The sequence below is a fragment of the Urocitellus parryii genome, chromosome 2 (assembly GCF_045843805.1).
Source record: "Urocitellus parryii isolate mUroPar1 chromosome 2, mUroPar1.hap1, whole genome shotgun sequence".
Taxonomy (NCBI): Eukaryota; Metazoa; Chordata; class Mammalia; order Rodentia; family Sciuridae; genus Urocitellus; species Urocitellus parryii.
The window spans coordinates 97363033-97387479 of NC_135532.1; the positions used below are offsets into that span (position 1 = coordinate 97363033).

General features: G+C 35.0%; 2 protein-coding genes across 3 annotated transcripts in view; one reads left to right on the forward strand and one right to left on the reverse strand.

Moving 5' to 3' along the window:
- The first annotated feature begins 1 nt into the window (after position 1).
- On the forward strand, positions 2–11762 carry Uba5 (ubiquitin like modifier activating enzyme 5). 2 transcript variants are annotated; one of them, XM_026383736.2, is made up of 12 exons: positions 2–316; positions 3270–3315; positions 3425–3514; positions 4838–4947; positions 5670–5756; positions 6511–6595; positions 7173–7277; positions 7458–7585; positions 9085–9220; positions 9477–9552; positions 9693–9799; positions 11368–11762. In XM_026383736.2, exons 1-12 carry the CDS (start codon positions 156–158, stop codon positions 11449–11451), a joined length of 1215 nt encoding a protein of 404 aa, XP_026239521.1. In that variant the 5' UTR covers positions 2–155; the 3' UTR covers positions 11452–11762. The 2 variants fall into 2 exon arrangements, with proteins under 2 accessions (XP_026239521.1, XP_026239522.1); XM_026383737.2 differs by lacking the exons at positions 2–316; positions 3270–3315 and having other exon boundaries at positions 3439–3509.
- A 1326-nt stretch (positions 11763–13088) lies between these two features.
- Positions 13089–24447, reverse strand: part of Nphp3 (nephrocystin 3) — a 38893-nt gene continuing 27534 nt past the window's right edge. Inside the window, exons 19-27 of the mRNA XM_026384032.2 lie at positions 24134–24256; positions 22732–22921; positions 22321–22562; positions 20736–20811; positions 19900–20027; positions 18142–18382; positions 17029–17154; positions 16373–16488; positions 13089–15844 (exon numbers count right to left, since the gene is read on the reverse strand). Of these exons, the coding sequence (XP_026239817.1) occupies positions 15664–15844; positions 16373–16488; positions 17029–17154; positions 18142–18382; positions 19900–20027; positions 20736–20811; positions 22321–22562; positions 22732–22921; positions 24134–24256 (1423 nt within the window). The 3' untranslated portion in view covers positions 13089–15663. The remainder of the gene's footprint in view (positions 15845–16372; positions 16489–17028; positions 17155–18141; positions 18383–19899; positions 20028–20735; positions 20812–22320; positions 22563–22731; positions 22922–24133; positions 24257–24447) is intronic.

Genomic DNA, 24447 nt, shown 5'->3' on the forward strand with positions numbered 1-24447 from the left:
GGAGCAGCGGAGACGTGTCGGTCTGGGAAGCGCCGGGGGCCCTTCGCTAGGTCTGTGGGCGTGGAAGGTGACGGCTAGTTTCCCAGCCGAGCAGCGTGGGGCGGCGGCGGCGGCGAAAGCCGGGGCTGGGAGGTTTGGCCGCGGGGGTCCCAGCCATGGCCGAGTCCGTGGAGCGGCTGCAGCAGCGGATACTGGAACTGGAGCGGGAACTTGCCCAGGAGAGAAGTCGGCGGGCCCTGGGTGACGGCGACGGAGCGGGCGGCCGGGCCCGCATTGAGAAGATGAGCTCAGAGGTGGTGGATTCCAATCCCTACAGGTGACTGCGTCGCGAGTCGGAGGGGGGCGAGGTCCCGGTCTCGGTGGGGTGAGAAGGGTGCCCCTTCCCGCTAGCTCGGCCTCCCGCCACCCTTTTCCTGGTCTGGGGTCCCGTTCCTAAATGCGCAAGGGCACTGTTTAGGGATGGTGGGAAGACGTTGTTTCTCGGTTTTAAAAACCCAAGCGAGCCTTCCATATGGTACTGCTCCTGCTCTCGCGGCGAACGTGCATTCAGCTTCCTGTAGCTCTTGCCTCTAATTACTCCTCCTCACCTCGCTTAGGATTAAGAACATTCAGAAGACATCAAACGTAAAGCCCGCCTAGCCTAAACTTGGAGATTCATAAAGGCCTTTCAATGTAATTTAGATGGAGAAGGGCGAAGGAGTTCCAAAGGTATCTCAGGCCTTTCTGCTTTACAAGACCTGCTGTTCCTCTCCTTTCCTCGGGAAGCTTGTCAGTTCAGTGCAGTGGTTAAGGGTAAGAACTATACAGCCGCGCTAATGGGTTTTACCCCCATTTTATAGATGAGAGAATCGAGGCTTAGAGGGCTCTCAAGTTGTTCAGTGTAAGGCCTGAACTGGGGCTGGGGCGGTAACCTCAGTGTATAGCACATTCCTGAAGCCCTGCCCCCCACCCAAAATAATAATGCCCAAAGCCTGAACTGGCATTAGGTTTCACTTAATCCAAAATTCACATGAAATTATCTCCCCTGTAAAAGTAAATAAGCCATTAAGTAGTGTGGCTAAAAACTGGGTCGTCTTAACGTGAAATAGAAAAGAGCTCTTTTTATTTTTTTTTTCCTTTAAAGAACATGAGTGTTTTGATGCTTTTTTTTTTTTAAAGGTTTTTGTTGTTTGTGACATTATAAAGCCTCAGTGGCAGTTTTAAGGTGCACTGTTTAACTGTATTGGTAAATATTAAGGGTTAATGTTCCAAAATCTTTAGAGATTGAATGAGCATGAACTGTTATCTCTAATCAGAATGAGTGCAAACTATTCCATTTGTCATATTGTATCTTTTTTTTTTGTGGTGCTGGGGATTGAAGCCAGGGTCTTGTGTATGTGAGGGAGGCCTGCAGTCTACCAACTGAGCTATATCCCCAGCCCTGGGTCATATATTTAAAGTCATTTTTCAGACATTATTTTTATGAAAGGCCCATTTAGTGTGGCCCAAATAATCAAAAATAAAACTTTCAGAACTCAAGTCTAAACATTTAGTACTCTGTATCACATGGATACCATTTGACTTTATTAAAATTGATACAGAGGAGATATCTATTGATATCCAGATTGTTTATTGAAATGAAATTATACATGAAAATTGATCAGTCTTAACTTTTTAAATTGTTCATTCAGCTCAAACATTTACTGAGTCCTCCCTTTTATCTCTAGCCATCTTTGGCATTATTTACATTTTTATGAGCAGTACACTATGGATGCAAAGTGGATATGGTCTTTTCCCTCCAGAATTTACTAGATGAGTGTGAGATACATGGAAAAGTAAATATGCAGATACAGTACAAGTTAAAAAATTATGAAAGGGATAGTACAGGGTAATTGGAAAATATAGGAAATGACTTTGAATATGTTCAACACCATTTTAATTATATCAAATGATACATAATAAATATAAAGTCCTTGACTCTCAAAGTTCTTTTGCTTTAGTTGGGAAACTAAATGGATGTGGAATAATGGTCATACAACACAAGTTGTATGAATTGCATGAATTGAATAAGCATGAACTGTTATCTCTAATCAGAATGAGTGCAAACTGTTCCATTTGTCATATTTCAGTATGTTTGAATTTTACAAATGAACACTTGGAAATTTTCCCTCCAAGATAAAATGCAAAGAAATGTGTCTTTTTTTTTTTTTTTTTTTTTTGTGGTGCTGGGGATTTAATCCAAGGCCTTGTGTATGTGAGGGAGGCGGGCACTCTACCAACTGAGCTCTATCCCCATATGGTATAGAATATGATTATAAGCACATGGAGAAACTGGAGAGGCAAGCAGAAGTGTTAATTAGAACACCTAGTTTCAAACCAAAGTTCAGAAACTCAGCTCTAAATATTGTTTGCCAGTTAGCTGACTGTAGGCAGTAAATTATTCTAATTTTTTTTTGGTCTTAATTATCCTGTTTTTTTTCCTGGTCTGGGGTCCAGCCCAGGGAGGTGCAATGCATTTTTTCTCTGAGGTTATTTGTAAAATTAAAGAGAGCATGAAGATAAAGATGGCAGACCACAGGAACTGACTTTCACTTCTGCCCACTCCCAGTAAACAAACAGTGAAAAAAATTTAAAAAAGGGTAATCCCACATTCAGAAAATAGAAGGTTTCCATTAATAATTGGGGGGAGAGGAGTGGGTTCCTATACTTGAAGATTATAGTGACACAATTTTGGAAACTTTGATGGATGAAGGATGACTGATTTAACAGATTCTAAGAAGTTGAATCTTAAACCTGCATCCCAACTTACACCACACAATTGCCCCAGGAGGCTCAGAAATGGGTACAGGTATTCCTAGAAAGTCTTTTGAAAAAAACAGAACCCAAGGACCCTTACTCCACTGGGGGTAGCTGAGCTAATGCCCCTTCCCACCAGGAGAAGAGATTGGAGATTTATTTATTGAAGAGAGTAAAATAGAGGATTTCTGCTAATAACTGGGCAGGTATTGATCTCAGCTGCACATTAGAACAGAGAAGTAGCTTTTAAATACATATATATTATTTCACAGGCTATACCAGGAGAAGGGTACATGAGTGTCTGTTTTTAAAGCTACTAAGTAATTTAGTTCCATCTGGGAAAAAAAAAAAAACAACTGAAAGATTCCTCTTATTTTAAAAGAGGAGTAATGATTGAATTTCAGTGTTTATTTTATGTAATGATGTATGCCTGTTTATATCACTGTTAACTAATCAATTGTAGCTCTAAAACATTTTCTTTTCTTTGTTTTAAGCCGCCTGATGGCCTTGAAACGAATGGGAATTGTAAGCGACTATGAGGTATGATAACCCTTTCCAAGTTTTTGAAGACAATTTCAGGAAATGAAAATAATTTCTGTGACAAATGAAGAACTAATAACCAGACCATATGTGATTTTGCATTTCACAGAAAATCCGTACCTTTGCTGTAGCAATAGTAGGTGTTGGTGGAGTTGGTAGTGTGACGGCTGAAATGTTGACAAGATGTGGCATTGGTAAGGTAAAAATATTTCTCTTTGCCTGTCTCATAGGGAACTCCTCATTTTTGGAGCAAATCAGGTACAAGTTAGGACTTTTTTTCTTACTACTAATGGTCTACTGATTTGTTGTGTATTTATTCAGATTGTTCTTTCCATCCAAAAGATTGAGATATATCCCTATCCAAACAAAAACTGATATTATTGATAATTAAGCAAGGACTGTTACAGAAACTTTTTTGTTTGGGGTACTACATAAACAATTTGAACTTAGGTGTTTTAGATATAGATATTTAGGAAAGGAGACTATTAAGTTGATAAAGTATGAGTGAAACACTGAAACATATATAAATTATTTTATTAAACACAATTTAAATGACAAATAGGCTCTCTATCCTGTGTATTTCTTACTCTTGAATTTGTACTAGAAAATATTCAGATTTTTTTAATCCATAGTTTAAAAATTTTTTAAAAAATATTTATTTGGATTATGTGTAGGAAAGAAAAGTAAACTTATACCAGAATTCAGTCCATCAGTCTTCGATTTATAAAACCAAGGTCTATGATGTTAGATACATAGTAATTGAATAGATAAGCTTTCCACAGTTATATAATTGTGAAAAACCTTTTAGTTTTTCATTTTGATAAGGCAAATATTTTCCCATATAGTTTACCAGTACTTTGTAATGTGTTGGTGTACCTCAAATTCTTAAAGCGGTTTCAGATTTGGTACTCATTCATCAATACAAAAACACCATCAAAATTTTGATATTTTTTAAGAGGTTTACAAAGGCAGGCCAAAAATTGCTTATAGCTGACTTTAAGTACATGTTTGGTGAAGATATTAGAGATCAGTGGGGGAGATCCATGGTTCACAAGTTTGTTATCAGAAGCACTTGAAAAGCTTATGAAAACACAGACTGCCAGACCCTGTATCAGTGGTTCTGATTCTGTTGGTATGAGGTACATTGTCATTTTAACACCTTCTCAGGTGATCCTAATGATGTTCAAGGGACAAACTAAACTTTGAGAATTGCTGGAGTCTTGCTAGTACTCTAAGTCTGGTCCTAAGTAGTAGCCTCAGCATCACCTGGGAGCTTGTTAGAAATGAAGATTTTCAGCCTTTGGGCAAATGCTCTAGTTGCCTCATCTTTAAGATGAGGATAATAGTACCTGTGTATTTAGCTCACATAAGTGTTCAGTGAATTCACATATGGCACCTAATGTCTTAGTTAACTAATGTCATCATCAGACTCTTAAAGCAATCAAATGTAGGTCCATTAGTTTGCTATTTGTTAATTTTGGTTTTTTGGAATGTTTTTCATTGAAATAAATTTTTATTTTAGTTACTCCTCTTTGACTATGACAAAGTAGAACTGGCCAATATGAACAGACTTTTCTTCCAGCCTCATCAAGCAGGACTGAGTAAAGTTCAAGCAGCAGAACATACTTTAAGGTAAATGGAATTACAGTTAAGGACTATATTCAGTGAAATCTTATTTTATAAATTTGGTATGAGTTAACCTAATACATAGTCCTAAATTTTTTTCTATACAAATGCAGATTTTTACTTACTCTTGGACTTGGGTTGACGAACTTTTTCTGTATGTGGATAGATGGTACATATTTTAGTCTTTGAGGTCCTTATGGTCTCTGCAACTGCTGAACTATAGAGTTGTAGTGTGATAATAGCCACAGATAACACAAAAGTGAATAGGCATATATGTGCTCCAATAAAACTTCATTTTTGGACTCTGGAATTTGAATTTCATCATTTTCATGTCATTAGATATTATTCCTTTGACTTTTTTCTCAAATGTTTAAAAATTGTTCTTAACTTGAAGGCTGTACAAAAACAGGTGGTACACCAGATTTGACCAATGGGCCATAGTGTGTGAACCCCTATACAAAATTGAATATGTGACAAATAAGCTATTTTGTTAGGCTGAGTGTAGCTACCAGAAGTAGTAAAGATGTAATTCCCCGCACATAGATTGATGCAGGTTGGGGTGAGAATTAAAAAAAAAAAAAAAAAAAAAAAAAAGAGGTGGAAGAGGACTTTTGATTTTCTCTGAATAGCTTGAATTCCAAATTCTCTAACTTACTCTTTAGCTCTTTCTGTGTTTTCTTAGTGTAGCTACTAATAGTCTTTATAATCATTCCCTTTTTTCCTCTTAGGAACATTAATCCTGATGTTCTTTTTGAAGTACATAACTATAATATAACCACAATGGAAAACTTTCAACATTTCATGGATAGAATAAGGTAACATTTTATTTATGAGTGTTTTGTAAAAAATACCCAGCCCAGTTAAGCAAGTTTTAGACAAATCCATTGATTAATTTAGAAACTTGGCAGATTAATATGTTTTTGTGTTTATTAAAATAGTAATTTTTATATATTAAACGGCAGGAGGATTGCAAGTTTGAGGCCAGCCTCAGCAATATAGTGTGACCCTAAGCAACTTAGCGAGACCCTGTCTCAAAATAAAAAATAAAATAAAATGTGGTGGGGATGTGGCTCCAGGTTTAAGTACTCCTGGGTTCAATCCCTGGTACCAAAAATAAACAAATAAATAAATAAATAAAATACTTTGATATTTACAATGATTTAGTAAAGGACCCTCAATTTAAATTTTGTGTTGTAGATTATACTTCTCTCTGAAATAGTTTTCTTCAGAGATTGTCAGAATACCTCCAAAATAATTAATTGTATTCAATTAGCTTTCATTACATTGATATTTTAGTGAAGCATGAACAAGATTTTAAAAGCTAATATGGAAACAGTTGTGAACAGATTTCATATTTCCTTCATCCTTTTACCACAATGGTATCATTGATTTTTATATTCAAATAGTTACTTAATGTTTCATATATACAGGATATTTAATATTAAATACTTATTGATGTTATACTCAAAAATATAATGAAAGAAGAAAACTGACTGAACAATAAAGTCTAATTAGAATATATTTTCTATTTTGATATTTTTTCAAATAAAATTTGTTTTCTTTGACTAGTAATGGTGGGTTAGAAGAAGGAAATCCTGTTGATCTAGTTCTTAGCTGTGTGGACAATTTTGAAGCTCGGATGGCAATAAATACAGTGAGTTTTTCTGTTACGTAAGATGTAATACTCATGGATTTAACTATATTCTTTTATGATCCCTAGTGTATGATTAGTATACCATCCCCATCTCAAAAATAATTGTGATTTTGAGCCCTTTTTTGTGCTTATTTGTAATGTTCTCTTGTCTACTTTTAAAATTTATAATAGTTGTGGGAAGTGTCTAGCTTTGTTGGCATGACAGACATTTCAAGCATCCCACTCATGCTTATCAGAAGCAAGGACTTTTAACTTTTCAATTAATATTTTAGATTTTTTATTTTTGAAATTGATATAAATTTTTATATTAACCTGGCAAGATACCTAATAAACTGTGGTTTCATTTCATAAATAGGTATTTACCAATTCTTTAATACTGATAGTTTATTCTTTAAATAAAAATGGTAATTGCCAAGGGATTCAATTATTTGCAGCTTCACTCCTTTTTTTCTTAAAAATTAATTTTTAGAAACCCTTGGTGATTCATTGAGTAAGCTATAACACTTCACAACAAGAATTTATAGTAAACTACTTGCTTTTTTGTTTTCTTCCTTGTTTTCACTTATTTCTATTTAAGGCTTGTAATGAACTTGGACAAACATGGATGGAATCTGGGGTCAGTGAAAATGCAGTTTCGGGGCATATACAGCTTATAATTCCCGGAGAATCTGCTTGTTTTGCGGTATGCATTATTTGTCTTAGATCTTTTTACATTGTTAGGCACTAGAGTCCTTAGGGGAATTGAAAACGTGTTATAATTCAAAGAAAAAACAAACTTGAATATAATGGAATGCTATTTGAAACATTCATATTTTTCCTTCTTTCTTTTAAAATTGTTTGCCTTTTTTCCTTTTTCATGCAGTGTGCACCACCACTTGTAGTTGCTGCAAATATTGATGAAAAGACTCTTAAACGAGAAGGCGTTTGTGCAGCCAGTCTTCCTACCACTATGGGAGTGGTGGCAGGGATCTTGGTACAAAATGTGTTAAAGTAAGTGAGGGCTAATTTTTTTGAATAGTTTTATATGCTTTTGATAAATATATTTTGTTAAGATTTCAAAATTGAAATTATCAGCCAAGTATTTAATTTTTTAAAATTTAGTTTTAAATGTTTTTATTTTATATATGTATATGTGTACTTTTAATCCATGTATATTTACATTAATTTGAATACATTAACATAACATTAATATGTGTGTGTATGAATGTCCATTTCTCTGATAAGCAAAAAATGCATATTTCATTTTAATTTTTATTCATTTGTTTAAAAAAGGGTTAGGCACATACGTTTCTGTGAGTTATCTTTTAATATCCTTTACCCTGTTTTTTGTTTTGTTGTATATTGAAAACATGCATTTGCAAATATTTTTCCTTTTGTTCCTTTTGTTTTATGCATGATTTTTCTCCTATACAGAAGATTTTAAAGGGAATCACATTTGATGGGCAGGGGAACACAAAAGAACTTTATGGGTTATTGGAAATATTCTGTATCTTGATCTGGTAGTATTTACATGAAGATATAAAATATTTTATTTACTATACATTCACAATTGTGTACTTCACAGTAAATTATATACAAATTTTAATTAATTATATTTAATACCATGTCTCAAGATTTTAAAAAACACTTCTCTCACATTTTGATATCTCTGAAATCAGTATGTGTCTTAAAGTTTAAAAACTGTATAAAGTGCCAGCATTTTTGCCGGGTTTCTGTTCTCGTGACTGAAAGGCTCAGGGGTCACTCCAGTTAAACTGGGCTAACTGGGCTGCACAAAATAACCACACAAGAGACACAAATACCTTTCTCTTTGGGGTTGCTGTGACAGTTCCTCTGACCTTAAGGGTCCGCAGAAAGAGAGAGAGAGGAGAAGCTATTCAAATGAGGCAAGGGGTCAGGTTTCAAGGGGCTGAGTCTATCTTCATGATGTCCACTGTCAGCAGGTTGACTGACACCTGGGTAGGCCACACTCAAGGGCACAGTAAGAGAAGGGGACACACACAGGCACTTCCCTGGAAGATTCTATCCAAAACCGGGCAAGGGGTTATATTACAAAGGAACAGGTGAGCATAGCTTCACCCATGGGGCTGTAGCAAGACACACCCATGCATGAGACACCGACCCTCGCACCCAAGAAGGGTGCCACATTTCTGTGACTGAGAGCCTCAGCACCCAGCCGGGGAGTGTAACTCAGTCACATGTAAGGTTGGCCTCCCACACATTTTATTTTTAGTAGAGGTTCAAAAATTAATAATGCATTCTTTAGGTGATGAAATGGAGTAATCTTTTCTTTCCTTCATTAATTCAGCAAATATTCAAGCATCTACTTACGAAGTAGGCTCTGTCAACAAGATAGAAAATTTCTGTTTCTGAGTTGCATATTGGAAAAATCATTACGAACTCCAAAATAATTTCTAAAAAATTCACTTACTTTCTTTTAGTACTTTTTAATGGGTTTTTCTTCCTTTAAGTCTATTTTTTTTTTCTAGGTTTCTATTAAATTTTGGTACTGTTAGTTTTTACCTTGGATACAATGCAATGCAAGATTTTTTTCCTACTATGTCCATGAAGCCAAATCCTCAATGCGATGATAAAAATTGCAGGAAGCAGCAGGAAGAATACAAGGTATATGTCAAATGTGTCAGAATGTCTGAGGGATCTTATTGCATAGAATAGTAACTTTAACAGTCAAACAAAAGGAACAGATTTGGATTCTGGAGTTTTATAGTTTTAATTTTATAATTTTAATTTATTCATCATATTTATTAAAAATAAAGATCCTTTTTTGTTTGTGATACCATAAAACTCTGTCTGAATTCTTGATTAATGCTTCAGAGAACTGATAATGATTGAAAACACTGGTATTATTTGATTTCTACAGAAAAAGGTAGCATTATTGCCCAAACCGGAGACTGTTCAAGAAGAGGAAGAGATAATACATGAGGATAATGAGTGGGGTAAGAATTCTTTTATAAATTGAAGACATACATCCAACAAAATCTTCTGTGATAGAGAATGCAAGGTTACACACATTTTGAATAATTATTGCTCATGAAGTTTCTTCAGAACTCTTACAGAATCTATTTTAATTCAACAGGTATTGAGCTGGTATCTGAGGTTTCAGAAGAGGAATTGAAAAATTCTTCAGGTCCAGTTCCTGACTTACCTGAAGGAATTACAGTGGCATATACAATTCCAAAAAAGGTACTTTTAAAATCTGATTTATCCATAAGTAAATATAAGATAAAATGTATATATATCTTCTTTTATCTTTATTCTAATTAGTAATGCCAATACAATAATTCCTGTTTTGGGTATTTTACACCATAGACATTAAGATGTGAGAAAGAAGTATTCAGTGTTAAAATGGAGTTGTGCACAGTCTATGTTAAACTTTGAAAACACTGACATAAAATGGTTCGTTCACTCATTAATAGGTCATGCATAATAGATTTTGATTAAATGAAAATATGATTTTTGTATATTCAGAGCTTTAGCCACAATACCATTTAAAAATACTTCAGTAGACAGTCTAAGTACATTTCTCTAAAGAAGACATTCAAATGGCCAATATAAATATGAAAAATTGCTCAACATCATTAAACATCAGGGTAATGCAAATCAAAACCACAATGAGGTTATCACCTTTATCAAAAAGATAACACATTCTCAAAAGGATTTGCAGAAAATGGAACCTTTACTATTGGTGGAGATATAAATTAGTAGATGCATATGGAAAATGGCATGAAGTTCCTCAAAAATTAAAAGTAGAACAATTTTAAAAATAGAATGTTTGTGGAACATCGGTTTAACTACTGGGTGTATATCTAAAGAAATGTAATCTTATGTTGAAGAGACATCTATACCTCTGTATTTATTGCAGCACTGTTGACAGCAGTTAAGAAATGAACTCCAGTTAAGTGTTTATTGACTGATTAATGGATAAAGAAAAGTAAGGCGTATATGTACTGTGGAACACTATTCAGTCTTAAAGGATATTTTTGTTATTTGTGACAACATGGATGGAACTAGGGGTCATTATGTTTAGTGAAATAAACCAGGCACAGAATGACAGCTATGTCACTCATGTAGAATCTTAAAAAATTAATCGTGTATATATTGAGAATTAAATTGTGCTTACCAGAGGCTGGGGGAAAAATAGGGGAAGTTGGTTAATAGCTACTGAGTTATTGTTAGAGAGTAGAAATAAGTTCTGGTATCCTGTTTCACAGTAGTATGACTTAGATAATGTACTGAACTCTGTATTTCAGAAAGCTAAAAGAAATGATTTTTTAAATGTTTTTACCACAAAGAAATGATAAGTGTTTGATAAGATAAGCGAACCCTGATTATATAGTATATACATGTATCAAAACATCACATGGTACTCCATAAATACATATAATTTTTAGGTCAATTAAAATATATGCTTGAGATATCAAGAATACGAAAATTACTGCCTCATAAATCAAATGCTGGTGGGGAAAGTAAAGAACTGTCCTAAAAATTGCAAGGCATGGGATGGAGCTATAACTCAGTGACAGAGCGCTTGCCTAGCATGTGTTAGGCACTGGGCTTGATCTTTAGCATCAGATAAAAATAAAAGCATTCTATCTAAACTATAAAAAAAAAAAGATTTTTTAAAATTACAAGCCATATTTATTAGAGTAAATTAATAAACTTGTTGAGCATGGTTAAAGCTTACTGATTCCTAAGCATAAAGAATTCAGTAAGGCTATTTTTTTCACTATATTTTCCTCATTTGTTGACAGCAAGACGACTGTGTACCTGAAGTAACAGTAGAAGATTCTGGAGAAAGCTTGGAAGACCTCATGGCCAAGATGAAGAATATATAGATTATGGACTGGCATATATTTTACTTTTTCTGTGTTTAAGCCTATTCTTTTGAAATTAAAAAAAATTCAAAACTGAAAAAACTTAGGGCAAGATTAACTAATGTATGTAATCTTCACTAAATTGTTATACTTTATTAAAATACTGTAGCTGTTGCTCTTTGCTCCCCTTTCCAACTAAATCTAATAGCTGTCCTAAAAGGTTTGCCTTCAGAGTACTATTGTAGCATATCCACCAAAATATCTTGGCCTTTTGAAGGTTGGGGAAGGATCAATCTGATTCTATAGTCTTTATTTCTTTCTAGTAATCCCTTGTAGTCTGTGAAAAGGACATAGACAATAAAGTAGTACAAACAAAAGGAGGACAGGTGCAGCATATTGATCAGAGCTGGCAAGTGTCTGTCACTGTGTTTGGTTCTACAAGAAAATTGCCCAGAATTACTGTCTTGACCAACAGTGATTTTTAAATACTTAACCCATAAAATGAAATTATCCTCTCCAGTGTTTTTGGATTTAATACAAGCTGCAATGTAATCATTGGAGAAGTTTAAAAGTTGTGAATTATATACTCAAAACAAGACAAAGGCAAGTAAATGGAACCTGTCTTCATGGGTAGGTAGATAAAGGTACTTTCAGGAAAGTCAAATTTTATTTTATTCTGCACTGACCATGGAAAAGAAATCATTGTTATCTGTGGCATATGTATCTTGAGTTTCTGCACCTTATTGGAAAACAAGGCATAAATTTAGACTGATATCCACATTATACCTACCAAATAGGCTACTTCCAAATATTTCATTTAAATTTGATACTTAAGGTAGTGAGATATTGACAAGGGTTGTCCTGGCCAGTAAATATGAAAGAAGAGTTTTAAATTACCTCCACAATGACTAATATATACTGCTTCCTTGGAGGAGGCTCATTTCCTGATTGTGACTACTAAATCGTAAATTGATATAAACTGGTTTTCTCTGGAGTTACATACAAATAGCAAAGTTTTAGCATTGGTTGGAGTAAATTCAAAATGGTTTGGAGACCAATAAACAACATGCAAGTGTAACCATTGCCAGTAGGCTGTTACTATGCTAATATCTTATTTTGATGATTGTTACTTTGAAGATATGAATGTCCAGGTTGAATCAGTTGTATCTACAGGGGGAAAATGTTAGTAAAAAGTTAAAAGTACATTCCCTACTTGTAAAATAAAGTTCTAAAAACTGATTTCAGAAATATATTCAGTATATTAGTTTTGCGATTCTGGAATTACACTGTGATTTTCATTATTATAGTAAAATGAGGAAATAGGAGGATAGTTTTTTAAAAAATATTTTTAGTTATAGATGGATACAGTATCTTATTTCATTTATTCATTTTTTTTAATGTGGTGCTGAGGATGGAACCTAGTGTCTCACATGTGCGAGGCAAGCGCTCTGCCACTGAGCCACAACCCCAGCCCCAGGAGGATGGTTTTTCTAGCCTTAAAACTTCCTTATGTTGCCTTGGTGAGTCTTTTACCATTAAAAAAAAAAAAAAAATAGTGCATTGAATTATAGCATAGCTCTTCTGGTTACTAAAGATGTTTTGGATTTTTAAAATGAAATGTGGTCTTTCTACAATAATTCTGCTTCAGAAACTGGTACATAAATTTGGTAAGGTCTTACTTATAAATTACTAAGTTTGATTTGATAAAATATTTAGATTTCACCATCTGAAGACCTTTATCTGGTCTTATACTGGTACAGCATCACGGCTGATGTCTTAACTACACCAAATTTTACTTATCTTATTTTAATTTGGGGGGGAGGGTTCTAATACCTTTCATAAACTATTGGATTATTTTATCAGAAAAAATATGGTAAACGGTATCTTTTGCAACTTGGAGTGAATGCTTTCTTGACAGTCTGTGTGCCATGAAAACTTGTGTAAGTAGGCAGCCAATTATGAGGAACTGATCATGACAGAATTTTGCATTAAATAAACCCGGAGTATTTGGTTAGACTTGAAGACACTAGAGATTCTAATTCGAAAGAGGGAAAAGAAGTAACAATACTACTGCCTTAGCAGACTCTAACAAATCACTCATTCATTTCTTTATTATCATCATTAATGGAAAGTTAATATATGGTCTGCTCAGATTTTTTTTATGTAGTAGAGAATGTATGTATTATGGTTTTCTTATAAATACTCCCTGGATACTTAGCCCATCCAATACAGAAAAGTCTGTACTTTTTAAGAATATATTTAAGGAAGCTTTGACTCCTCAGATCATGTTTTTTTTCTGTTTTGTTTTTCCTATTTCATTTTCATTGATGGATGAATTATGAATAGCAAAATTTGGTTCCTACCTATTCAGTTTTATGATTGAGTTGTTTGAAAGCTATCTTTTCTACTGTCAAAGTATAAATGTGAATATAATATTCCTATTGGAGAACCTCAAATACACATACACACACACAAGATCTCTGTTATAGCTGTGTTTATCTTAGACATTCTCATGAAAATATATGCTTGTTAGTAATACAATAAATAGATCAAAATAGTTTTTACATTTAAACTTAATTATTTTTTAAATACATAAAGTGATCATTCTCAGCCAAAATTATAATTTTTGCCATCAAGTCACTGTGAATAATAATAGACATTTTTAATATTTTTTGTATGTTTTTCAAGTTCAAATTTTGGAGAAGCAAAGAATAAACAAATATTAAGTTTTTTTTCAAGGTTTTTCCAGAATACTGGTCTCATTATTTCCTAAAGCAATTTTTTTAGGCATGTAACATAATACTTATAATGCATTACTTATATTACTAAATCAGATTTTAAGCTCCAGTAGCTAAATTCTAAAATTAATTTCTGACATTTGTGAATTCAATCATTTGTACCTTTCACAGCAAGGTGAATGATATGTTACAGTCATATTTTCTTTTCCCTCTTGTACCTCTCCCAAAAAGGGAAATAAGGATGCTTATTAAGATCCTGCCTAATTTATTTCAAATGACCACTCTAAGGCCTCAGAGTTTTACCGATGCTTCTCACACTTAAGTGCATATAAATTACCTGGGGATCAAGCTGAAATGCAGATTATGACTTAGAAGGCAGCAGAGTCTAAATATTTAATAGGATCCCAGCGTAAGCAGCAACGCCTTACAGAACATTAACCAAGACCCTTGTAGAGTCACTGAAGTTCTTCAAGTTAACCAAACTACTAAATATTGATTACATTCAAGTCTTTTTATTAGCAAATTTTCAATGTATTTCTTAAGTATACAAAATGTAGCTCTGTTATATAAACTAGAGTGGGAAAGTAAATTGTACTTTTATTTTAAACAGTGAAGTATGGTTTTTACATTTTTCCTTTACAACTAATATATATTAGAATCTCACAAATGTTAACATTGATGAAGATTTTACTGAGTATAAATACATAAGTGGTATAAATAACATCCGAATGTGGCAATATTTACAAAATCTATAAAAATATTTAATTTTTAGTATAAAAATGAATTTGAGTATGAGGTAAATGAGACAGGTTCAGCTGTTCAAGAAAGATGACAGAATGCTAGGTCCACTTTGGGGCAAGATCAAAGAATACTAAAGAATTCTAGCCTGTTATTACTGCACAGAGGACTCCAGACACTACAGATGTATATAACACAGTCATGAAAAATGCATAATGTGGAGAACACAGAAAGGAGGGTGATTGGCCTGTCAAGGTAAATGGCAGAATAAAAAAGAAAAACACAGCAATCAAGAATTCCTATGATTAATTTGAACGCAATTCAAACATTTCATAAACATGATCCCTTTATTGGTTTTCTTTGAGGTAGAAGATTAGGCCAGACCACTGCTGAGAAACAAGGAATGGCTGGAAAGGCTCAGGTGGCTCTTGAGAGACGAAAATAATCTTGGAGTTCTTGATTCCCCACCAGCTCTCCGTGAACAGAGACACATCTACTCACAATCCACTCCTCACGTAGTCTTAGAATGGGAATGTGTCTGTGCCCTTGGATCCCATACATTAGGAAAAGTAATTATTTTAATCAACTTAAACAGATAAAATTACGACTCAAAAATAGTCCAATTCCAGACAAATACCAGTTAAATCATAGAGTAGTAAAAATAAATTTTCTTACCAACATTTTAAAAAAATTTTAAATTCTAATGTTCCAAATGATAATTATTTTATCCTAAGGTATATAACTATAATTGCTGCTGTCACCTTTGTCCTTGAGGAAGAAAAACGTTAGGAGAATGAGTGGTTTTTAAGCTGAACGTGTCTCCACTTGATGAATGTCTTGAAGGAGCTTTCCCCCCCAAAAGTGATGTTTCTGCTTCTTTTATCTCCATGGCCCTTTTGTACAGTTCAGCAGCTTTTTCAAAATCTCCTTCTTCGTAGCTTTGAGAGAGAAAAAAAATGAGAACATAAGCTCCTAACAATTCTAAGTGACCTTGAGATACAGAACAAGCTGTGAACATTTGCTTCTTTCCCCCCTTTTTGCAGTGTTCATGACCAGTATTCTCTCTGTTCTGTGGACTATTTGCTTCCGTGTCTCATTCACACCATTAAGATCATATCCTAGTGCATTCAGTGAAAGTGCTCAAGGAAGTTCCTATATGCATCCTGAGATAACACAATGAGCAAGCAAAACTCAGTGTGCTTAACCGTGAATGGGCTCCAAGGATAGCAAATTGCTTGTTTTTTCCCCATTGCCAGTTAGTAGCAAAAGTAAACCATCCAATTTTCTATGATACACTCTCATTTTTGGATATGACTTTAGTTTCTCTTGGGATAGAACAGCAAAAAATCACCCCTCTTGTCTCCAAGAAAGAACATTCAGCAATAAATATTTTGTGGTGCTCTGTGATGAGTCAAAACTATTCTAAAAGAATGGGTATACCTGAGGAACGTGAAGAAGATTCTTACCTAAGCACAGCTAAGTTTTTTAATGTTTCTCCGACTCGAGGATGCATCCGACCCAGGCTATCTTCATAAATCTTTAACGCTCTTTCATATAATGGCAAAGCTTCAATGTGTTTTTTCTTATTAAAAAAAAAAAGTAACGTACACATAAACACACTGGGTTTCTGAAATTACTATTAATGCTTTTTACACTAAGTTGATCTACTTTGGTAAGCACTTTAAAATGAAATTTATCCTTCAAAAGATATGAGTAAAAAGATTAACTTATTAATATCATAAAAGGAGATGCAGTATAACAGAAAGTCATATATATAAGTTTTCAACCTGGTCTGGTAATCATTTGACCTTAACCTAACAATATAAATGCAAACTTGTTTCTTTATTACCTAGTGGGTAGATACTATAAGCTTAAAGATAATATTCTACAGACAACTGTAGGAATCTCCAGAATTTAAAAAATAAGCCTACACTCAACTTTACACTCAGGGTTTTACACTCCGAAGGGCACCATCTTACAACTCCAACTTCAATAATTTCTCAAGTATTAAAAATGGAAGCATTAAGTAGAAAATATGACCTTAAATTTTCATTAGTTCATGCTTATCTATATTTCAAACCTTGAAGACATTCATTAATAGAGTTGAAATGTAGGAACTTACCATTTGGCAATAAAGAACTGCTAAGTTCACCAAGGCCGTTGCTACGCTAGGGTGCTTTGGGCCAAAGGATTTCTGCCGAATTTCAACAGCCAACTCATACAAAGGTACGGCTTTGTCAAGTTTCCCCTAAAAAACAAAAGTATCATCTAACAAAAATATTAAGGCAATAATACTATCTGATCAGAACTTCCTCCTCAAATACAACTGTGTTTTAAACAGTAATCCTGAGGAAAAAAGTCTCAGAAGAATTTTTCTCTGATTTTAATGGTCAAGTTTGTAGATAAGTGAAAAATCTAATAGAATATGTAAGTAAAGTTATACTGAATATAAAACGATTGACAATTTGGAAAGCCCTTTAGGCTCCTTTATTATTATTCATTGTTTATAGTGAAAGAAAATATTCTAAGTAGACCTTCTTACTGAACTTATTTAGAAATGGTATCAGAATAAAAACTCACTTCTAACCAAATCACTTCCAGATTTTTCTAATTATTTCCTTCTACTGGAAAGTTGGGCAGATAGAGCAACAGTGTACCCTTATTACTAACCATCTATTCAGTGCCACCAGCACCAGCCAGGGTGCCACAAAGTCTTAAGTTTACATAACTCTACCTGTACTCATTAGAAGCAGACTTCTCTGGTGGTGTTTTGGAGAACAGATATAAAAATTTCAAACTTTGCTCCTATGGCAAAGAATGGCTATGGATGTAGGTAAAGTCAAGAAAGAGTGAAACAAAATGTTTATTTAGTCAACTATCAAGATATTTCCTGCATCCTGACAGCTGGGTGATTTGCTATGTTTATGGTGTTTTATACAACAAAGATAGTAATGGTGAGATGAGATTTTAGAACTTCTGAAATGTAATCTAAGCTTCATTTAGAATAATGAATGGATCTGTATTTGGAATATGTTTTCACAAAATCAAATCAGTACCTTAATTAAGTATGAAATAATATTTTTAAATGTATAAAACAGTTCTATAGATTAAAAATTATAATTAAAAAAACTCATATAAAATAGTCTATCCGCCAGAAGACAAAATGATTTGCTGATAGTTATTGTGGCTTCATTGGTGTATTATAAAACATGTAAGAATGGCAAGGATTACTTACTGTTTTCTTATACAAGATTGCAAGGTGCTTCACTGTATACGCCAAAGAAGGGTGATCGGGAGCCAAGGCTCGTTTCCGAATATCTAAAGCTCTTTCATAAAGCTCTTCTGCTTTTTCATACTGTTTCTTTTCATTGCACAGAGCTGCCAGATTATTCAGAGACTGGGCACAGTCTGGGTGATCTGGTCCTAGAACTCGCTCCCTCATTTCTAAGGAACGCTTCAGAAACTGGTCAGCGGTTCTAGGAACAAAATCCCAAAGTGGTTTAAACAGCTTATTCTCTGGAAGTCAGAGTCCTGAGTCCTAGTGAGGTGGAAAATTGGATCATTTTTTTTTTTAATTAGATCCAAGTTAAGGTGGAGGATTCATCTCAAAAATCCTTCCTCTCCACTCTTACTCCCCATCCCCTCCAGTCTTTTGCTTCCTGATAGTTTAAGTTCATAAAATATCTGGATGATTGCCCCATCACTTCTGCTGAAAGACAAACTCACAAATAACTTCCATAACAATTTCTTACATCTTTACAATTATTAGACCTACATCAAATAAAATATTTTGGCATTCATTCTTTCTTTTTGGAGATTATCCAAAATATTTGTTAATAGAAGAAACTTCTATGAGATGGGTTGAATATTTGTTGCATTTTTTGGGCATCCAAAGTTTTATTTATTTATTTATTTTTTATTGGTTGTTCACAACATTACAAAGCTCTTGACATATCATATTTCATACATTAGAATCAAGTGGGTTATGAACTCCCATTTTTACCCCAAATACAGATTGCAGAATCACCTTGGTTACACATCCACATTTTTACATACTGCCATATTAGTGACTGTTGTATTCTGCTACCTTTCCTATCCTCTACTATCCCCCCTCCCCTCCCAGCACTACAAGGGATACCGCCACATCGATGTTCATAGCAGCACAATTCACAATTGCTAGACTGTGGAATCAACCCAGATGCCCTTCAATAGATGAATGGATAAAAAAAATGTGGCATTTATACACCATGGAGTATAACGCACCACTAAAAAATGACAAAATCACGGAATTTGCAGGGAAATGGATGGCACTAGAGCAGAATATGCTAAGTGAAGCTAGCCAATCACTAAAAAACAAATACCAAATGTCTTCTTTGATATAATGAGAGCAACTAAGAACAGAGCAGGGAGGAACAGCAGGAAGAAAAGATTAACATTAAACAGAGACATGAGGTGGGAGGGAAAGGGAGAGAGAAGGGAAATTGCATGGAAATGGAGGGAGACCCTCATTGTTATACAAAATTACATATAAGAGGGGAATGGGATAACAAAGTTTTAAATTTGTTAGATGTCTGTATCATATAAAGAAGTAAAAAAAATCAACAAACTTTTTTTCAAAAATTATAAATATAAATGCCATTCAACTTTTTTATGTCCAAATAAACTAATGAATAAAACTAGCAGCTATCTACCTTCTTTGATTTGTTCTTCATTAGTTCCAAGTTTATTCTGTAAGTTCTGATGACAAATATTATACAAACTCACTTTTCATAAATATATAAAATGCACTAGGGAAACTACAGAATCTTTAGTTTGGAAGCAATGTGACACAGTAAAGAAAATTCAGTTTTAAGTGTGTATATGTTCATAACCTAATATCATAAATGAAATCTGCCATGGTTTTATCAATTTTGCCTAGCTTTGGACTTGACAGTCAAAACAGCTTTGAATCAAAGAGACAAAATATTTTTAATATTAATACCATGGTACTTACTCCAGGTTATTTTGAAGATAGTAGAGAACACCCAGTTCATTGAGGGTCCGGGCATTATCAGGTGTGTCCTTACCTAAGGTAAGCTCTTCTAACTGTAGGGCCCGTCTGCGTAGAAGGGCAAATCCATACTGGGACAAACACAAAAAATTAAGACACAATCACTAAGTGCCATCTTTGATTCTGAAACCACACACTGGGGTCCTAAAAAGTCCTTTCTCCTCCTTTTCTCATTAATCTATCTGGCAATTATTTTAAATAGCACACAGAAGTAGTCTAGTGGTTATTAAGAATACATGTATTTCCACAGGGCATCACGGTCTCAAATTCATTAAAAACTATTTTGTGAAAATTATTATGAGATATTTTGGGAAAGATTATCTTAAAATGCTCCAGAAAAGATCGGAAAACAGAGATAACCTGCAGATATTTACCAACCCCACTGTTAAACACTCGAATATCAAGTTCTTAAAAAGACACATATCGTTTTACAACAAACACACCGTATTTCGATTTTATTAGCAACTCAAAAAATAAATTTTTTTGTGTGCTCTAGGAGAATTCTTTTGCATCTGAATCTAACATAAGATGCTGATTAAATCTGTTTAATCTATCATGCAAAAGAATCAAAGTCTAGCCTTCATTTGAAGCTTCCACTTTAAAATTCTACTAAGCTATAATATTTAAATATAAATAAAAAATTAAAAAAAATATTAAGAGCTTTTCTGGAAATCCCATTAAAATCTAAAACTCTTAAAAAATGTGAGATTTATGCATTTATGATATTCAGAGATCTTTTCCTTTGGTTCAAAATTCAATGTAAAGAAATCTCTCATTACCAAGTTGCCTTTTCTCCTTGTAGCTTTCTGATGAATCTTAAAGGATTTTTTCCTAAAATGTTCAGCTTGTTCATATCTTAAAAAAGAAAAAAGTATGGTAAGTCCAAAGATGTATACTCCACGTATTCTATTTCAGTGAAATGAAAGCACTCCTTAGATAGCATGAGACTTTTTTGGGAGATTAAATATAATAACATTCTAGTGATAGTCATATGCAGTTCAAAATCTTTAATGAAACTTTCATTAGGTCTAAAAAGCAATATAAATCTAATCCTCAGAGTAGTTGATATTTTGTTGTTTTTAACTGATTTAACTCATTCTGAATGTCCAAAGGGCAACTTAACTAAATAAAAGGCTAAAATAACACCTTTCTTCTGCACAGGCTAATTTTTGGTTAAATATTAATAAAATTTCACGTAGATTTGGGTGAATATTACTTGTAGAAGTGAAAAGAAAAACTTCCAATATGTCTCACATATGATGGAGGAACCTAAGTAATTTCTTTTTCTTTCTTTTTTTTTTTTAAAGAGAGAGAGAGAGAGAGAGAGAGAGAGAGAGAGAGAGAGAGAGAGAGAGAGAGAGAGAGAGAGAGAATTTTAATATTTATTTTTTAGTTCTTGGCAGACACAACATCTTTGTTGGTATGTGGTACTGAGGATCGAACCCGGGCCGCACGCATGCCAGGTGAAGGTGAGTGCGCTACCGCTTGAGCCACATCCCCAGCCCCCTAAGTAATTTCTGATAGAGGAAGCAATGTCACTCTGGGTGCCTAATTGATATGACAGTTTTTGTTGTTGTTGTTCTGGGAATTGCACCCTGGGATGCCCTACCACTGAACTACATTCCAGCCCTTTTTATTAATTATTTAAATTTTGAGACAGGGTCTTGCTAATAAGCTGCTGAGGCTGGCCTTGAACTTGCCATCCTCCTGCCTTACCCTTTGGAGTTGCTGAAATAACAAGCTTGTGCCACTGCACCTGCTGGAAAGCTTTTAAAAATCTGTTTTGTTTTCCCAGTGCTGGGGATGGAATGATGGTCCTCACATAGCCTAGGCAAGCACTTTACCACTGAGCTCTACCCTAAGCCCTGAAACCTCTTTATCATATCAGGGATTGCAAACTTTTTCTATAAAGGTGATAGTGTTTTAGGCTTTGTGAGTCCCTGGTCTCTGTTGCAACTAAGGAATTCTGCCACTGAGGAATGAAAAACACAGAGATGATATGTAAATGAAAAATGTGGCTGCATTCCAATTCCAATAAACCTTATTCACAAAACTGGACTTGGGCTGTGGTCAACAGTTTCTGCCCCTGAGTTAGCAATACACTCAAAGAGCGTAAATCCAGGATTTGAACCCAAGATCATACTCCAAAGCCCATGCTTTATCTTTTATACATCTTCAATTAGAGATGAACCTGTAGTTCTAAGCTTCTCTGTCTACCCCATGATGTTCCAGACCAAGAAATATTATTTGACATGACGTACACATGACGTACACAGGGTAAGGAAATGTACACAGCAAAGTGGGCCATGTAAGTACATTAAAACACTGTAGTTCTCTTTATGACATCAGAGAACTAGATCTTACTTGTTTTGCTTCTGGTACAAAGTTGCAAGTGCCTCCAGTTCACGAGCAGTGTGAGGATGATCTGCACCATAAGCATTTTCTGAGATTTCCAAAGCCTGTTTATACAGTTGCTCTGCATTGCCAAACTTCTTCCATTGCACGTACACACTTGCCAGTTGGTGGAGGGACTGGGCTACTCTTGGGTGATCCGGATCTAAAGCTGTCTCTCGAATTTCCAGAGACCTCTGCAAAGGCACCACAGCCTGGGGAGAAAGGTGAGAGGCTCATGTTGGTGAGGGAAAGGCTGCCAGACAGAGCTGTCACCTGATTCAACAGTAAAGAGCTCAGCACCACAGGGAAAACTGCTTCACCTCCTCGGAAGGAGAGAGTGAACATGAAAGCTGCCCGTGTCTGACTTCCTGGGGAGGTTACCTGACTGAGAAGGCCAAGATCCTTGAGAAATCGCCCCAGGGTTTCATAGAGATCTGCGAGGCAAATCATGTTCTCCTCTCCTTCGCAGTTTTTCTCATATTGCTTCAACGAGTCAAAGTATTCTGTTGCCATTGCGCTCTTGTCTTTGCCAACAAACTGCCAGTAACTCAGCAACTCAGCAAAGTGTCCTCTGTTCCAACAAATAACAGGGATTTAATGAAAAAGCAACCTTAAAAGTCCCCTCTAGAGTGAAAATCCCAGAATTCATGCCACACTTCTGACAATTCACAAGCACAGTGTAGTGAGGTCAGATCTGTCTGCAGGTGTGTACTCTTGAGCAGGCTGGCTGACCTCTCAAGTCCCATTCTCTCACTACCTGCCCTGGCTGTTGCCCTAAGGACATGTCTGACACTCTATGGTGTTGGCTGTCATCATGAATTCATCATGGTTACTCACCAAGGGAAATTCATTTGGATTTCTTTTAGACATTGTATGTTATGCAGTCAACTGAATTCACTCCAAAAATTATCTTAAATGATGAAAATTGGAACAGAAGATACTAACAAAACCATTAAGCAAACTGCCACAGAGTATCCACTTTGTATTTCTGTCAAGCTACTGAGTAATAAATATAGTCTTATTCATTTGCAGATATTCAGAAGAATGGGAGAGCTGGAGAGCTAAGGAACGAATCTGATTTCAAGGGAACTAAGTGGGCATGCAGATCAACAAAGCAATTTAAGAGAGCTCACTCAGGAGCAAAACAAATTATGCTATTTTATGAAAATGTTTTACATTTCTAAGTGAAGTAAAAAAACCTTTGTGAGACTTATAAGTCAGAACTCTGGCTCATAAAAAGGTAGTTATGCCACTGACCAACTCAAACATATCAAAAGAAACAAGCAGGATACACTTATGAATAAATTCAACACAAGTTAGATGTGAGTTGGGGCCAGGTCTGGTTTGAAGACCACACCTTTGAGATACCTGAAGGGCCTGAGAAGGACACATCTTGAATGACTTCTCTGGGTGATGTAAATAATATTAAGAATAAGATACAAAATTGTCCCATGATCCTTCCAGATCTGATTTTCCAAAGCAGCCATACTAAAGTGTTTCCCTCCCAAAGAAAGCAGATCTCACAGCAATCTGCAAACTGTCTCAAATTTTCTCCCATGCTATTTGTTTTTCAGGTACCACTGAAACTGGACTGATTTTTATTGACTAATTTGTGGCGCTAGGGATGGAACCTAGAGCCTTGTGCATGCCAGGCAAGCACTGTGGCTCAGTGTGGCCTCCATAGACTGATTTTTAAGTTAAAAATGACTTTTTTTTTTCTTTGTTAAATGGAAGGACTGTTTAAATCTATCCTTCTGGGAGAGATGTTCTAGAAGCTTCTCACCTTTTGTAAAGGTTCTGAGATACAAAGAGGTTGAGGAGGCAACCATGCAGCTTCTGTTTACTTCCCTGCTGCTGCAAAAGCCAAGGGAGCTCATCTGCAATCCTCCAGGTCACTCTGTCCTGGCTGTCGGGAGAGAGGAGACAATGCTGGACAACAGCTTTCACAAGGAGAGTGCTTCAAAAGGCTTTGGGCAAATGTTCAAGGAAGAAAAATACATTAAACATCTATCTCTAAGTATGGCCTAATCCTGAGACTGATCAAATTCAGAAACTTCACCAACATAATTATGCAAACAAACATGAGGTATTCAAGAC

What these genes read in the sequence shown, in the direction of transcription:
- Uba5 (XM_026383736.2), top strand. Translation starts at nt 156, where the DNA reads ATGGCCGAGTCCGTGGAGCGGCTGCAGCAGCGGATACTGGAACTGGAG. An exon ending in GAATTGTAAGCGACTATGAG is followed by an intron (nt 3,316 to 3,424) that starts GTATGATAACCC and finishes TGCATTTCACAG; the next exon opens with AAAATCCGTACCTTTGCTGT. An exon ending in CATTTCATGGATAGAATAAG is followed by an intron (nt 5,757 to 6,510) that starts GTAACATTTTAT and finishes TTCTTTGACTAG; the next exon opens with TAATGGTGGGTTAGAAGAAG.